Source organism: Trichosurus vulpecula, chromosome 3, assembly GCF_011100635.1.
Source record: "Trichosurus vulpecula isolate mTriVul1 chromosome 3, mTriVul1.pri, whole genome shotgun sequence".
Taxonomy (NCBI): Eukaryota; Metazoa; Chordata; class Mammalia; order Diprotodontia; family Phalangeridae; genus Trichosurus; species Trichosurus vulpecula.
Window position 1 is genome coordinate 391,587,952 of NC_050575.1, and position 16,469 is coordinate 391,604,420.

At 36.0% G+C, this 16,469-nt stretch overlaps 1 protein-coding gene across 1 annotated transcript in view; it reads right to left on the reverse strand.

The window, feature by feature from the left end:
- The window catches only part of FANCA (FA complementation group A), a 103,303-nt gene that overhangs the window by 56,311 nt on the left and 30,523 nt on the right, over positions 1–16,469 (reverse strand). Inside the window, exons 11-21 of the mRNA XM_036750246.1 lie at positions 15,255–15,367; positions 14,559–14,635; positions 13,614–13,755; positions 12,792–12,925; positions 7,128–7,238; positions 6,643–6,738; positions 6,468–6,527; positions 3,721–3,809; positions 2,749–2,809; positions 2,601–2,650; positions 1,267–1,343 (exon numbers count right to left, since the gene is read on the reverse strand). Of these exons, the coding sequence (XP_036606141.1) occupies positions 1,267–1,343; positions 2,601–2,650; positions 2,749–2,809; positions 3,721–3,809; positions 6,468–6,527; positions 6,643–6,738; positions 7,128–7,238; positions 12,792–12,925; positions 13,614–13,755; positions 14,559–14,635; positions 15,255–15,367 (1,010 nt within the window). The remainder of the gene's footprint in view (positions 1–1,266; positions 1,344–2,600; positions 2,651–2,748; positions 2,810–3,720; positions 3,810–6,467; positions 6,528–6,642; positions 6,739–7,127; positions 7,239–12,791; positions 12,926–13,613; positions 13,756–14,558; positions 14,636–15,254; positions 15,368–16,469) is intronic.

Genomic DNA, 16,469 nt, shown 5'->3' on the forward strand with positions numbered 1-16,469 from the left:
CGGTCCAAAGCGGATAAATTCCTTGCCCAAAATCCCATAAGTAATAGCTGGCAAAGCCAGAGTTTCAACTCAGGTCCTCCAAATTCAATGCCCTTTCCTCTGAAACATGCTGCCTCCAAGATAAGGAACATAAAGCTATTTAGAAAGATTGTTAGGACATAATGTGAAGTGCAAAAAAGGCAGACTAAGAAGAACAGAGTACAAAATTAACTATTTAAGAGGAAAAGTAAATGAGAACGGGCAAAGTTGTGATATTTTATTTATCTGAATTAAGTTATGAAATAAGTTTAGTTAGTTATACTAATATTCAATATTAAGTTTATAAAAGATCATTTAATTTATAAAAATCAGACCAGCCCACAAAGAGTTTCAACTGAACTACCTGACCCAGGGATGTTTCTCTTAACTTTAAAGTAAGAACAATAACTTAAAAAACAAACAAAAACTAAGAAGCTATGTGCACTATGAAGTCTACGTAGCTGACACCTGGCCAATTATAAGATGAGATCCTACAAAGTTATGTATGCTTTCCTATTGCCCTAGTTTATTCATATCATTCCTCACATGAAGAATTGACAGAATGAGATAAAATGAAGGAGATAAGGAATATGCATAGATAGCTGCATCCAAACCTTTCCATATCCAGAGTAAAGCTACCATAAAAGAACAAATTATCAGTGCTGAAAAAAATTTCATCAAGATCTACTTCAACATTTTTCCTAGAAGGAGAAAAAGCATAAAGCAAAATTTCAATACGCTAAACAAGAATAACAAAATTTGGACACGATTAAACACGACAAAAAAGAGAAGCAATGCCTACAATGTTCTCTAGAACTTGTATACTTACAGCCCTCAGGCAAACAAAAAGCAATCTGTGCCTAAGAACTGAACACTGGAAGAAAAGCAGGAATGAAGTTGCAATCTTAGATGGATACAGATAAAGTGGTATGTTTTTGTTTATACATTTTACATTGAAATTAAGACAAATGGTAGGGTTTATTTAAAACAAAAATAGTTATAGATCTTTGATGAACCATCCAAACACTCTCCTCTAACTCTCCTCCATCACATATATATTTTTAACAAGATGAGTAAGACACACATTGCGTATCTAGTTGGCATAGGTGGGGCTGGAACCCCACGATGTTGACCTAATCAGCTTTATATCTAATCAAATATATGTTATATGAAAAAAATTCCTGATCAAGGAAATGGATAACATCAAATTATTTACTAAGCGCTAAATCAGTAACTAAGGGAACTTACCTTCTAGCTGCCTCTCTTCTGTGGCAGAACAGGCTTGCAGGTAGTTGGAATACAAATTTGGAGGAAGTTTATTAGCTCTGTATCAGGGGAAAACAAAAATGAATTGGATTCATTAGAACTTTTTACAGTTGGATTTGTTAAGGATGTTTATATGTCTTAAAATATATAAAGCTGCAATACGGGAAATAGATATAATGATGAAGATATATATATAATAAATATATATAATAATGAAGACTGTATTGCCACTTAAAAAGGCACAAATTAATAATGTTTTCTGGGATGGCAAAGAATTAAATTCCATGCCTGCTGTCACACTTGTAAGCCATGGCAGGATATGGAAGAGTGAGCATGGACATGCTAAGATGAACAATCATGGCATAAACATTTGCATGAGATACTACATCCCCAAACATATGCATTTTTCTTAAGTGTGGGGAGAAGCTTCCAGTACCTACCAGATGCCAACAAGACTGTCTCTAATATCTAAGCAAGGGGTTTTCAGCATAAAATGTAGAGTTGTAAGTGAAGTGTGCATAGAAAAAGCAAAGATGAAGTAAGTTCCTGAGACAGTCTCCAAATAGGAAATTATAATAGTGTTACTTTTCTCATTTCAACCTTTTCATATATTTCATTACTTTTGCAAAGCTTTGTATGGAAAACAGACTTTATTGTTTTATATCTCTACCGAGGAAACTGAGGACTGCTATCAAATACTAGGAATCACAAGTAAAGATGAGGGTGTGCTGTGGTAGTGCATTATTTCAAATTAAGAACTTTTCTAAATGACAGTGATTTTCTTTGTAGGCTAAATCTAACACAAGTTTTCCTTTTCATTTTCCTTCCTTGCTTAAATTCTCTTACCATGGTGACTGTGCAACTATATAACTTTCCAAATTTCCAGATAATTCATCCCAAAGGTTTATCTTAGAATACATTAGTGATTCTAGAAATTAAAATACAATCTAACTACCAATTCATGCCATTACTCCGTAAAGAAAATATTCCCCATTGCTTTACAACTGGACTAGTATGTAAATAAGTTCAATGTGAAGGTATATGTAGAACTTACATTGGATTACATGCCATCTTGGGTGGGGGGAAAGGGAGGAGAGGAAGAGAGAGAAAATTTGGAACCCAAAAACTTGTGGAACTGAGTGCTGTAAACTAAAAATAAAAAATAAATTTATAAAAAAAAGAAAATATTCCCCGTGACTTCCAAATCTTCCCTACAAATACACTATAAGCTTCATAATTCAAGATGTATTAGTAAATAGTATAGGAACATGTCAATTCATCAATCTTCCCAACCCATCCCCAGCTGATATTCCTACCTTCTGAGGGAATCTATAAAAACCATTCTGGAATCAGGAGATTCAGGCAGCTGCATAATAAAAATATAGGAGTCAGAATGCAAGGCCTAAAGTGATCTGTAATTGTCCTCCTGTAATTTGTAACATATGAAAAAAGAAAAATACTAACCACACGAGGTATAAGCAGAGCTGGAAGAAAACGAGACACATAGTAGGGCTTCCTAAATATACTGGAACATAGAAATGAAAACACAGTGAGGATCCCTCAAAGTAACAGAGGAGCTTGAATAATATTCAGAATACAATAAATGCAGTATCTTAGAGTTGCAAGGGTCCCCAGAGGCCATCTTGTCCGATCCATACTTGACCAAGTGGTCCTTCAGCCTTCATGGGCCATTTAGCTCACTGCAGTGGCTTCAGGCAAACTGACAATCAAGCTTTAGAATAATAAAGGATCACTTATTGTTGCTACAGTGTACACCTGGCTTTCTGTTCTCTGACTGGTATCTGTACCAAACAACAGCAGTTGCATAGGCTTCCAAATTAATAATAACAAAAAGCAATCCCAAGGCATAGACAGGCAGTAATCTATATGGCTGGGAGAACTCATGGAGATGAATCAGTGATCCGTGGTAGTTATAGATAACACCCATATCTACAGAGAATTTTGAAGTTCACCAAGTATTTTCTTCATAACCCAGGAGGATACAGACCCCCATTTTATATTTTATAGTCTCACAGAAGCCAGTGTTAGAACTTAAGCCTCAAACCCAGGGATCTTTCCACTATACCACTGATTAAGTATGGAAATACTCATAAGCTATGCTTTGTTAGGACTGACAGCATTTCCTTAGAAACAGAAAGTCTGAGTTCTTAACCAGGCTCTACCATCACTTAACCATGGGCCATGTTACTAAACTTTTCTATGGTTTAGTTTCCCCACCTGTAAAAATGAGAATACTTGCTTCATGTGACTTTATGATAAATGAATATGCATGTATATAAATAACAATACCAATTTAAATTTATAATTGCTCATATATAAAGAATTTTGAATAATACCACTGTTATCAAACATTTAATGGCACCTACTCCAGGTGGAGTATTATGGCTAGGTCCTACATGGGCAATAACATCCTACCTGGCTTCCATTACGGTTACTGGGATCTTCCCTGTCTGTTCAAATACCTGAATGGCCTTTTCAACATCTTGTTGCGCCTGGAAGTGGGGCTGGTTCATGTACATAAAAAGGAAAGTTGGAGTAACAAATTAAACAGTGCTGACCTTGATGAGATACAGGCTTTTATCTTCCTGTCCTTAAATATTCAGCAATGATTATCACCTTAGAACAGCTGGAAGGTAACAGCTAAAGTGGTTGATACACAAAAAATAAACACTTCCTGTATGGTTTGGCTCAGTAAAGGACTTGGCTCAGGGTTAGAGTTGGCGACATGGTAAGAAGTGACCAATGAGGGGAGTTAAAAGAAGCAATTTTCCCAGTTATTCCTATAAACCAGTCCTTCCAGGAGGGCACCACTCCCAGGGGCTCCTGTAGGAAGCTGCCTACAATCTCAATGGTAATTTAATGATCATCAAAGGCTTGTTTGGATCATGTTCCTCCCTAACCCAAGAAAAATGGATATGGGAAGTTGGGATGATGCCTTAATGTCTATTTGTTGCATTTACTTCCACAGAAGACTCTTCTTTTTTTTTTAATTAAGATTTTTTATTTTTAGTTTACAACACTCAGTTCCACATGTTTTTGGGTTCCAGATTTTCTTCCCCTCCCTCTCCTCCCCTATCGCCCCAAGACAGCATGGAATCCAATATACACAGAAGACTCTTCTTTTAGACTGGTTGTTGCTAGTGGCCTTTGAAATTAAACTGTCCCACATGGTAGTCATCAAAGATCTCAAGCCCCACCAGTGAGGCTTGATTCCTTGATTTCTAAGGAGTGGAGGCAGTGAAATGCCTCTAAAGCACATCAAAACCTGTTTGACTGTGTCCCACTGCCTTTCACATTGTATCTGGCCACCCAGACCTGCCAGCTTGGTCCTGTTATCAATTTGAGCATAACTGTACTAACCTCCACCCCTGCTTTTTGTTGTTGTTCACTATAATAAAAGATTGATGTGCAGTTAAAAAAAAATACTTGATGAACAAAAGAGAACCAAGACTAATTTATTCATTTCCCAGGTTTTAAAAAATTTAACCCTTTGTATGAACTATCCTAAGGGCCAATGAACTATATGGTAAAATTTATATTTTTACACTGCCTCTGTATGAGTGCTAAGTACTCTTAAATAGTTCAACCTTAAAAAATACAATCCATACTATAAATGAAGGAATGTTTCTAATGTAGCTTTATATATTATCTCACACAATTCTAACATCCAAACTCAACACTGATCTTCATCACACATTTAAGACAATTGTACACAATTATATGCATGCAAATAGGGAAAATGTAACTTTAAAGAAATATTCTCTAGACTTGTCTTTTCACATACTACTTGATTTTATGGAGTTTTTCTGTCTCTTTTATGCCTTCTCAGAGAAAAAAGGTAATGTAAAATATGGTGAATAAGTGAAAAGAGTTGCTTTTTGAAAATGAAATATAAACTCTTGTAATCTGCCTGCCTGACCAACAGAGTGAAAATGAATGTGATAAATACAGAAAAGCATGGGAAGACTTCTAACAGCTACAAATTTAAGTAAGCAGAAATAGTAAAAGAATATACAAAATAACTACAACAAAATAAATGGAATCAACAAGAGAACTACTGAAAAGGAATAGTATGAATTTATAGTGCCTCAGTTTAGCCCCAAAGAAGAGAGGTATAAAGGCACCTCCCTCTCCTCTTGGTAGAGGTACAGTACCATGCATGGGTAACATCTCAAATATTAAACTTTTTCAATGTGTTGGTTAATTCTGCTGAACTGTACTTTTTCTCTAGCATAAGGGATCATTATCTGGCATGTTTAGGGGAAAGGATAAATTGAGAAACATAGGTAATATCAAAAATGAAAGTTATCAATAATATTAGAAAAATGTAAAAAATACTCCAAATTAGCTATTTTCAGTGAGGGGTGGACCATACTGTCTTAAGTCCTTCCAGTTCTAAATCACTATGATCCTAGTAAAGTTAATCTTCATGTAAACATGTGTCTATTTTTTCCTATTTTACGTGATCCCCTAAGAAAATTTTAAGTCCCTTTCAGTTCTAAAGACCATCACTCCATATGTGTCTTATGTAAATCTAGGGCTTCTTAGGAACTATATTGTTCCACAGAGCCATATTTTAACAGCTTTTCTTTCTCTACTTTGCTTTTCAATAAATAACAATTTACTTCCTCATGTTCTGAACACATGTATCCAAAAGTAAAACATGGAACCAAATGCCTTTATGACAAACACCATTTTTTTCTTTAAAAATTATTGGTGATGAGGCAGCTAGGTGGTACAGTGGATAAAGCACCGGCCCTGGAGTCGGAAGGACCTGAGTTCAAATTTGACCTCAGACACTTACTAGCTGTGTAATCCTGGGCAAGTCATTTAACCCTGATTACTTAAAAAAAATTATTGGGGTCTTTTGTTTTTATATCACAATCCTTTCTGCATATACTTCCCCTCAACTTCCTGAATGGGAAATGAAATTCAAATTGCATCACTGACAAAGAGAACCAATATTTCCAGAGCTCAACACTAAGCAGCAGAGTCAGCTGCTGAATAAAATGACAACATTTGTGATAAGTGGCTATAGGGAAGAGATTTCCATGAGTCTGGACCAATGCATAACATTAACACTATGAAAAAGACCTCTTCTTCAATCAAAACAGCAGCATCTAAGAGAGACTGTGCCAGGACTAGAGCATCTATTCCAGTACCTCTATAGCTTCTTTCGTTGATGATAAGTCCTCATAAAGTCCCATATCTTCTATAGCAACCTTGAGATGACAAAAGGGTGAAAAACTTGAAATTGTCCCAAGATACTTTGTATTCTGAGATTAAAAGACAGTATTTTCAATAGTCTATATGGAAGTATTGGGATCTTGAACTTGCCTTGAGATCAGCCAATCGAGTTTTGGCTAGTGTAATATATTCAGTAAGCAAAGACCGGTATTTTACTGGTACCAATGGTGGGTGGAGAATGTGTATCTGAAGGCAAAAGGGCAGAGTGGGATTACTTATCAAGTTAGATATTTTAACAGTTCTATTACAGAGGCTTTACAACTTTATCCCAAAAGCTGCTTCTATTGAGAATTCAGCAGAAAGTTAACATAATTTATAAAACCCAAGTGCAAAAAAATAAAGACAAAACCCGTGCCAAAAAAAAAAAGAAACTCTGGATCCATAGTACTCAAGTTATCAAAGCAACTTTTACACTTCCAATTCTCAGTGCATCTCAAGATATTTAAAAAACAATAACAAACACACATCAAGCCCTGGAGATAGTCTACGAGAGGTTATTAGGATATTTCTACTAATTCAGGAAAAAAGGTTGATAAAATGAAACCTAGTGAAGAGAATTGTATGTGTCTTCTCACCTTCATGTACTGTGGGGCTTCAAAAGGTACTAGGTCTGATAAAAACTTGAATAAGAAAACTAGAGCCTTCTTACTACAGCCATGGTAACCACTGACATGCCCAAAGGAAACCTGAAAAGAAAATAATGAGTGTAAGGCATCTGAGTCTCAAAGGGTCTTGCCAGAATAAAAATCTTACCCAACCCATTTACCTGCTCTCACTTCTAGAAAAAAAAAAAAACTTCAGTAGAAAGGTTTCCACCAACTATAAGCAATCTTTCACCTCATACTTAGAAAACTTGCTACTAGAAAATATCCAAATGTGGATAAAGTTATGTAATGCTGACACTGACAAGTCATGGACTAATGAGAGAGGCTTAAAGCTCTCTAACTAAAAAATAACAGTCAAATATGGGGAGTAGGACTTTACCTTACAATGAGAAGAAAATATTACATGGACATACATCAATAGAGATGAAATCAAAGGTTTTGTTAACTTACTTATTTTTAAGATAACTTTCCAATTAGCAAGCATTAATTTTAGCTCCCTCCCCACCACTGAAAGAAAAGAAAAACAAAGCCATTGTAATAAATATGCATAGATGCGTAAGACAAATTCCCATATTGGCCATGTCTAAATATGCATGTCTTATTCAGAGTCTTAAGTCTTTCGTTAATTTCTTGATAAACTATTTAAGTTAATTTTATTATATAAGGTAGTGTGATTTAGTGGATAGAATACTGGGTTTATAGTCAAGCAAATCCGATACTGTGTGACCCTGGGCAAGTCACTTGCCTTCTATGTTTCTCCAAGAAATCCTGTAGGTTTTATCTACCAAATCATATAAGTAGGATGTCATCTGCATTGCTCAACGTTCTATGTGACCTTCTAAAATTGTAGTAGTAGTAACTTCAGACATATGCTTACTTGAAACTTTAAAAACCAGGCAGAGCCAGGACTCCAAATCAAACTTACAAATAGTTACTTGCCTTGAATGAATAATGATTTAGGGAATCTGGGAACTTGAGAGCTTACCCACTGTAAATGTTCTTTGCAATCTCCATCCATATGCTCAATTTCACTGAAATCTGTTATCAAAAGTTATATCCCTTCAAAAATTCTTACTGATCATACTCTGTTTTAAGATAGCAGGCTGAAGGAGAGTTTTAAAATAAACTTCATCTTATTCCCATTAGGAATAAAAATTTTTTTGTTAAATTCAGCCAATTTCTTTGAAATTAATAATGACTGACACAAAATGCCAAACAGTCAAATTAAACTAGACCTTATTTTGTTGCATCAAAAAAAAAAAGCTCAACTCCTTTAAATCCCTGTGTGGGTGACTGGTTCCTACTCCAAAAGGAACTACAGAACAGATATAAAGCTGAAGCAGAAAACCACCTATAAGCATGACCTTTCCTTGGTAATTAAAAGAGCAGTACTATAGAAGAGAAAGTATTGATGATTACAAATTGCGGATTTAAAACTTAGAGACTAGGGCATTTAGGTTAAAAGAAAAATCACCAAGATTGGGGAAGAATGGCCATATGCAGTCTATCTGCATAATGAATGATAGAGCCTTATAACATTCATACTGGGGTCAAAATTGTTAAATGGCTCCATATGGCTTAAAGGTGTAGGAATAACTTCTGTCCCTTTTATAAATGTAATTAGTTGAAATTTTAAAAACCAGGCAGAACCATAACTTCCAATCAAATTTACAAATAGTTACTTGCCTAGAATGAATAATAATTTAGACCAGAGAAGTCAGCTAGAAAATCTAGGAAAGAATGCAATTATTCTTGCCAACCAGATCATATCTCACACACTCACACTCTCACTCTCTCTCTCTCTCTCTCTTTCAAGCCAAGTCCAAAGCTACAGGAGACTCTCCTATAATAGGAGCAAGTTTAATATGAATCAACAGTGAGACATGGTAGTGAAAAGAGAGACGTCATCTTTGACTGCATTAAGAGGGTCAGAGGGTCAAGAACAAAAAAGGTGGCAGTCCCTCATTCCAGTCTGTCCTAGTCAGACCATATCTAGAGTACTGTTTTCAGTTCCAAGCAACACATATTAAGGAGAACATTAATAACGTGAAGACTGAACACAAGAGGGCAAGTAAGATCGTGAGGAAGCCTAGAGAATGATATACATGGACTATACGGAAATGGGAATGTTTGGCCTGGAGAAGAAAAGAGTTAGGAAAAATACAGTATCCGTCTTCAATTACTTGAAAGTCTATGATATGGAAGAATAAGATTAGATCTGTGCTGCCATGTTACCAAGGGCAGAACCAATACTGATAGAAATGGAACAAAAATATACTTTGATGTAGAGAAAAAGTGTGTACTGTCCTCATGTGGTACCAGAGAAAATGAAATGAAGGCTGAATATACAACTGTCAGGGCATTTCTATAAAGGCACTGGGTTGAATTAGATGACCTCTGAGATCCTTTCCCAACCTGAGATATCATGATTCTCTTTATTTAAGAAGCTGCTGCAATAAAAATGTATTTTTTATCTTGATTTCCCTTTAGGAATAAATAAAATCCATCAACAAAGAATGAATCTTAGCAACATGTCAGATACACTTCAGTTTAAAGACATTTAAATAAATGCTAACTTGGTGGAAGGGTCTGGAAACGTAATAGGGAGGCTATATATTGGGGTTGGGGGAGAGTACTAGGAATCAAAGTATAAAAGAAAACATTCACTATTATCAATGCCCCAGATCTACACTGAAACTATTTCTTGCTCTTGGAAAATATTAGTCCAATTAAAAGTAAAGTGAGGTATTGCGCTGAAAATAGAATCTATTCAAAAAGAAATACAATTCTACCAACGTTCAGGGTTTATTTAGAATTCTGGCTGACATAGATGACCTTCTTATACTTGAGCCGAGCATTTCTAAGCTCTCAGGAGACTACATTCATATACTGTTACTCCATTATAACTAGTTCCAGAACAAATGATAGTTCTTTTTCATTATTCAGAAACATTAGGTGGCTAACTGCCTTTGATGCTGCCCTAGGCACTTCACAAAAAGAACTCCCCGCCCTCTATGAGTTCCATCAGTTCACATGTCACAGCACCAACATTAGCCATATTATTCTATCTACACTAATAATACTTAACATTATGAATTTAAAATGTCCTTGAAAAGCTTTACAAGTTGCCAGAAGTGTTTCACTCACAACCATTTTTAGTTCTGAGAATTTTACAAGTTAAAAACTATGTTTCTGATTGAAGACTTGAATTTCTCTATGGAACTATAGTTATTTTGACAAACTGGTTGAATATATTTGTGGGAAATTTATCACTATCAGTTGAATGACAATCAGAAGATTTAGGAGAAAAAAAAGCAGGTATCAAGGTTGAGTTCTTACTCAAATCTTTGGATGCTTAAACTGTGAATACCAGTAGCAACTCTTAGCTGTTTTGGGAGGGCACTCTGCTCACCAACAGAGAAATGAGAAGTGTACAAAGAGAAAACTGAAGTGAATTTTTTTTAATGTAAGGGTTTAATGTAGTTATTTTTCCCAACCAGTTCATCACACACACACACACACACACACACACACACACACACACACACACCCAAAACAAGTCTAAAGCTCAAAGCTGTGCGAATCACTCCCATAAACCTCAATGTAAGAACAACTGATTTGCCTAGCAGTTATGCATTACCAAAAGGATCTAAGTATTTGTGGTCAGAGTGAGTCCCAAGATATGAGAGCTCCTATGGAAATAGGAGCAAACTAAATTTAGGACAAATAAGAAACAGTACAGAGGGGAATTCATTATGCCAAGGTGGTACTGGCAGTACCTATAAATGGATACAAATTTGTGAATGAAAGAGCCATAAATGGTTCACAGGAAGAGCTGGCGTATGCCTACTCTTTTCACTGTGAGAAAGGAAAGGAGGACTTTCTCCAGAGACAGAGGGGCATCATATCTTGGCTCCACATAATCCTAATAATCAGAGCTGTCATAAAAATATATATAGCAGCTCTTTTTGTGGCGGCTAAGAATTGGAAATCTAAGGGCTGCCGGTCAATTGGGGTATGCTAGCTGTGATATATGATTGTAATGGAAAATTATTGTCCTATAAGAAATAACAAGAAGGATGATTTCAAAAAACCTGGAAAGACTTACAATGAATCGATGTATGGTGAAGTGAGCAGGACCAAGAGAATGTTGTACACAGTAACAGCAATATGTGTGGTGATCAGCTGTGAATGACTTAGCTAGTCTCAGCAATACAACGATCCAAGATAATCTCAAAGGACTAATGATGAAGCATACTATCCACATCCAGAGAAAGAAATGATATTGTTTGAACACAGATTGAAGCATGCTATTTTCACTCTTTTTTCTTCTTTTAATTCAAATTTTCTTGTACAAAATTACTAACATGGAAATGTTTTACACAATTGCCATGTATAATCTATATCTGCTTACTGTCTCATGGAGGGGGGAGGAGAGGAAAAGAAGGAGGAATTGAATTTAGAACTCAACCCTTTAAATGATGTTAAAAAATTGAAAAAAAAAGTTTATTGACTATCAATCAAAAAAATGGATTGGGCTTTCTCAGAGAACAGTGAGATCATTATCACTGGAGGTATCCAAAGAGAGATTAGATAGGTGACGATCTGCAGAGATGACTCATGCTTTAAGTTGGGCAAAATGGCCTGTGAGGTCTCATGCCAAACAATTCTACAAATCACACAATAATCATGTTGCTGCTTAGATTCCCCCACATTCTCTATCCTGTTAAAGTAACCATGCAAAATAAAGTGACTAAAATGTATATACCCTTTGACTCACAGATTTTGGTACTAGGCTTATATCACAAGAAGGCCACTGATACAAAGCAAGTCCCTAAATAAACCAAAATATTTATAGCAACACTTTTTTTGTGATAGCAAAGAACTGAAAACAAACTAGTTACTCATCAAATGGGAAACAGCTAACCAAACTGTGGTTCATGAATATGATTATTACTGTGTTATAGTCTACATGAATTGATACAGAGCAAAATCAACAGACACAAAAAAACACTACATGTAGTGACTATAACAATGTAAACAAAAAGAACCATGATGAAAAAGAAATCAGAAGTCAACATTTCACCATAATAAAGGACAGGGATGGTTCAAAGGAACAGATATGAGAGGGTACATATCTCCCATCCTCTCCCTTTGCAGAGGTGGGAAGTACATGTGTGATACAATGCACATATTTTCACTTTTTCAATGTTATTGATCCATTATTCTGATTTTTTTTCCTTTTATCTTTAAAAGACATTATTTATTTTATGGGATGCCTCTTTGAGAGGGACAAAGGGAGAAATATTAGGGAAAATTATAGCGAGGAAAAAAAAACAAAAGACATCAATAAAAACTTACTTAAAAATAATAAAGTAACACTACAAAAAGACAAGAAACAGATGGACCTGGGCCAACTTTAAGTATCACCTAGACAAGCAGATACCTTTTGGCACCTAAGAAGTCTCTTCCTACTCTCTCAAGGGTTGTCCCCTGATACAGGAAAGGGAGAATACCAACTTACAATGAACTAATGCAAAGTTTTAGAAATTTGGACAAGATTGATTTAAATGATGTCACTTGTTCAATGCATACACTTTAAGTTAATACTTCTATACTATGCACTAAACCTACCTTAAACCACTCTGCATAAGGAATGAAAACAGAAGGTCCCTCCAGAGCTGCCTGGCGGGCTATCAGGAATGCAGTGATCATGCTTTCTAAGTCATAACTCTCAAATGCTTTGGTCATCAAATGAGCCAACAAATCTAGAAGAACAAAAAGTTAAATTACAGTCTCTACAGATCTAGAGTATAAATTAGAATTGAAATCCTGGTACAGTATACTGTTAACCAGCATGGTAAAAGAATAAGGTTAGTTAAAAAAAAAAAAGGTTAGTAAAATTACTTTATATATGACAGTTATTATATCACATCTAGACTACCAGTATTCAAAGGGATCAAACAAAACATACTTAAGAAAAACCAAACTGGATACATTGTAATCTTTCTTCAATTACTCAGAAGGTATGTCAGGACCTTAGGCTTATCATTATACACACTAATTATTATCTTGTATATATTCTGGTTAGTAGAAGGTTCTGATTAAAATAATGTCAAATAACAGAGTATTTACTATTACAAAATTTGATTCTTGGCTATATGATAAAGATGACATTTTATTATCATGCTGAAACTAACAAGGATCGGTTTACTAATGTTACAAATATTTTAAAATCATGTATCCAGAATAACTGATTTCCAGTTCATCAGTGGAATTCATAAGTGAAAAACATGTAGAATGGCTCTTCTACAATTCCAAACTTCCTTTAAAATCTGTTGGTTTACCCATTAAAACCAATAAACTCCCTAGTTATTTTTACCCACAGTAAGTGTCTAATATCCCATGGGTATCAGCAGAGAAACCAGCCCTGTTAAACTCTTACTGACTTGATACCTTTAACAAGTTGTTGTGCTTCGGCCAAGCACACAACCAGGGTAGACACACAAGACAACACAAACTGCCAGTTGACCTCGTGTGTTTCCAGGACTTCTCGCAAATGTCCAATCAACTCTTTGGGGTTGAAAATCACAAACAGCTAGAAAGAGAAATACCAAATCTTTTTTATTTTAAAGCCCAAATATCTATTAAACTAAAGAATAAAGCCTGCCATAATCCTTCTTATAAATGCCCATCCACCAATTTAACCACCAGTTTCTTCTTTTCCAAAATGCCCAAATCAAGTTTATCATTAGAAAAATGCTAGATTTATTTCCAGCTCCACTCCTTTGTAGGTATTCCATGTAGTCTGTGATACTAGAAGTTTTCATTCTATTTCCTGTCCCTTCCATTCCTTCCATTCTTTCAACCAAATACATATTATAATATAAGGCACAAATACCTTTACCTTGCTGGTATACTATGGGGTTTGCTAATTTCATAAAAAGAATGATTAATCCACATGTTATTTCTTTCAAAGATTTTTGCAAACTTTACAAATGATAATTGATTAACAACATTTCCTAATCATTTTCAACAACAGCCTCCTCTACATGTCTATTTGGATACCTCCTTGGGTTCTCAAAGGTTACTCTGTGGAACTGGACACTTAGGAAAGGTTTCTAGCTAGCAGTTCAATGACTAAATTATATTAAATCAATTTGTCTCCTAATGGACAGCCCATGAGATTATTCTGCTGTCTTAGCAGCCTGTTTCCATTTTGCTGAATGCTACACAGAATATGGTAGGAGGTATCCCAAAAGCAGTTTTAACTGGGGCAAGACATTAGTGCCCTGTATATTTAATCTGCTGAGATAATTTAATTCCTGGTTGAAAAGATTTAGAACTGAAAATAAGGAAAAAGAAAGTTGAAAACTTAATATTTCAATGAAATCAACTTACTCTTCGATATAAGGTAGTAAGCAAGGGACAAGTTCTTGCAAAGCTCCAATCCTTCTGCCTTTGAACAGCATCACACACTGTGCCAGAGAGAGACAGAAAAGTTCTCAGTGGAAGTAGATGTTATTAGCTTTCATGTTAACATGAAAATCATTATTATCCAGAATCAATCCAGACATATACTACTAAGTCAAAATTTCTTAAAGCTTACCCTCTCATGGCTTAATTACACAGTAAGTCAAACTAACACCACAGTGTAATTAAGATGATGTCTAAGAGACCCTATGGGTTTCATTGCAGGCATGAAGTTAAACTATAAATAAGAGGCCAATAAAAAGAATAAATTCACATTTTTGTATACTATGATTCCATTTGTGACCAGAGATACCACTTACTGGTACTTTTCCTAGCACTTGTAAGGATCCAAAGATTAACTTTATGGTATTTCTAAACACTAAAAGTTTAGGTTTTCAGATATGAAAGAAAATAGGTCACCTACAAAGTTTTTAGTTCATATGTATCTACCTAGTAAATGTAGCAATTCCTTTTTCACAACATTAAATATGGTTAGTTTGCAATATTATAAATATAGCAATATGGTCATCTGGATTTTATTACCTGATCTTACTCCATTTATGGAGGACAGTTTAGTGTACTAAAGCTGATAGTAAACATTCTAGATCCTCTTTTGAGGCCTACCTTTTAGTACAGGATTATAAATAAGTATCTGGGTCAAGGTGTAAGAAAAAAACCTTTGTAGAGAATCTGGTGAAACCATACTGCCATAAACAGAGCACTTGAACATATTTAACCTGCCAAAAGAATAAAAAAAAAAAAAGAAAAAGTTTTCATAAAAAGAATGTCTGTTAGTCACGTAGGTATCATCTGTAATGCCTCACACTCTCGCTGCAGGTCCATATCCAAGCTGTTGCCAAGGCCTGTCAATTTTCCCTTAGTACAATCTCTCAAATATGCCCCATTCTCTCCCCTGCACCCCCACCTCTCCAGTGCAGGCCTTCATCACCTTACCCTTGGGTTACTGCAATAGCCCCTGGTAGGTCTCTCTCCACTCCAATCCCTCTTCCACTCAACTATCCAACCGATCCTCTGAAAGCCTGAACACTACCCCTCCACCTGCACTATTCAATAAACTCCAGCGGATCCTTACTACTTCCAGGGCAAATATAAAAGATACAGTGATAATAAAAGCCTCCTTGCTGTTCCTTGCAAAAGACACTTGACCTCCTGACTATGGTCATTTTCTCCGGCTGTGCACTACACCTGGAATCTTTCCCTTCCACATCTCTACCTCCTGGCTTTCCTTTAAGTCAAAACAAAAATTCCCCTTTCTACCAAAAGCCTTTCCCAAGTTTCCCTTCATGCTAGTGCCTTCCTTCTGTTGATTGTCTCCAATTTATCCTGTCTTTATCTTGTTTGTACATCCTAATATGCATTCTGTCTTCCAATTAGAGTGTGAGCTCTTAGAGAGCATGGACTGTTTTGTCTTTCTGTGTCTCCTCAGTGCTTAGCAGAGTGCAGGGCACATAGCAGGCAAGTGAGTCAACAAGCCTGGACTAGGTGCTTAGTCTGTGCCAGGTGCTATGCTAAGCACCAAGGATACAAATACAACGAAAGGCAGTCATTACCCTCAAGGAGCTAATATTCTAGTGGAGGAAGACCATACCTAAAAGGGAACTGGGGGTGACGCAGGGAGGAACCTGCTCTGGGGCTGGGTAGTGAAACATGGCTGGTCTGGGCCCTTCCTCAACACGGAGGTTGTGAGAAAAGGCAGCTGTCGTGTGGGAGCAAGAAGACAGAAGGTGTGAGGAAGGAAAAGCTGTAAGGTGAAAGCAAGTCTGTTATCTCTGGGGCAGGCATTCCAGAGAGCACAGAGGGAGGAGTGAGGAGACCTGG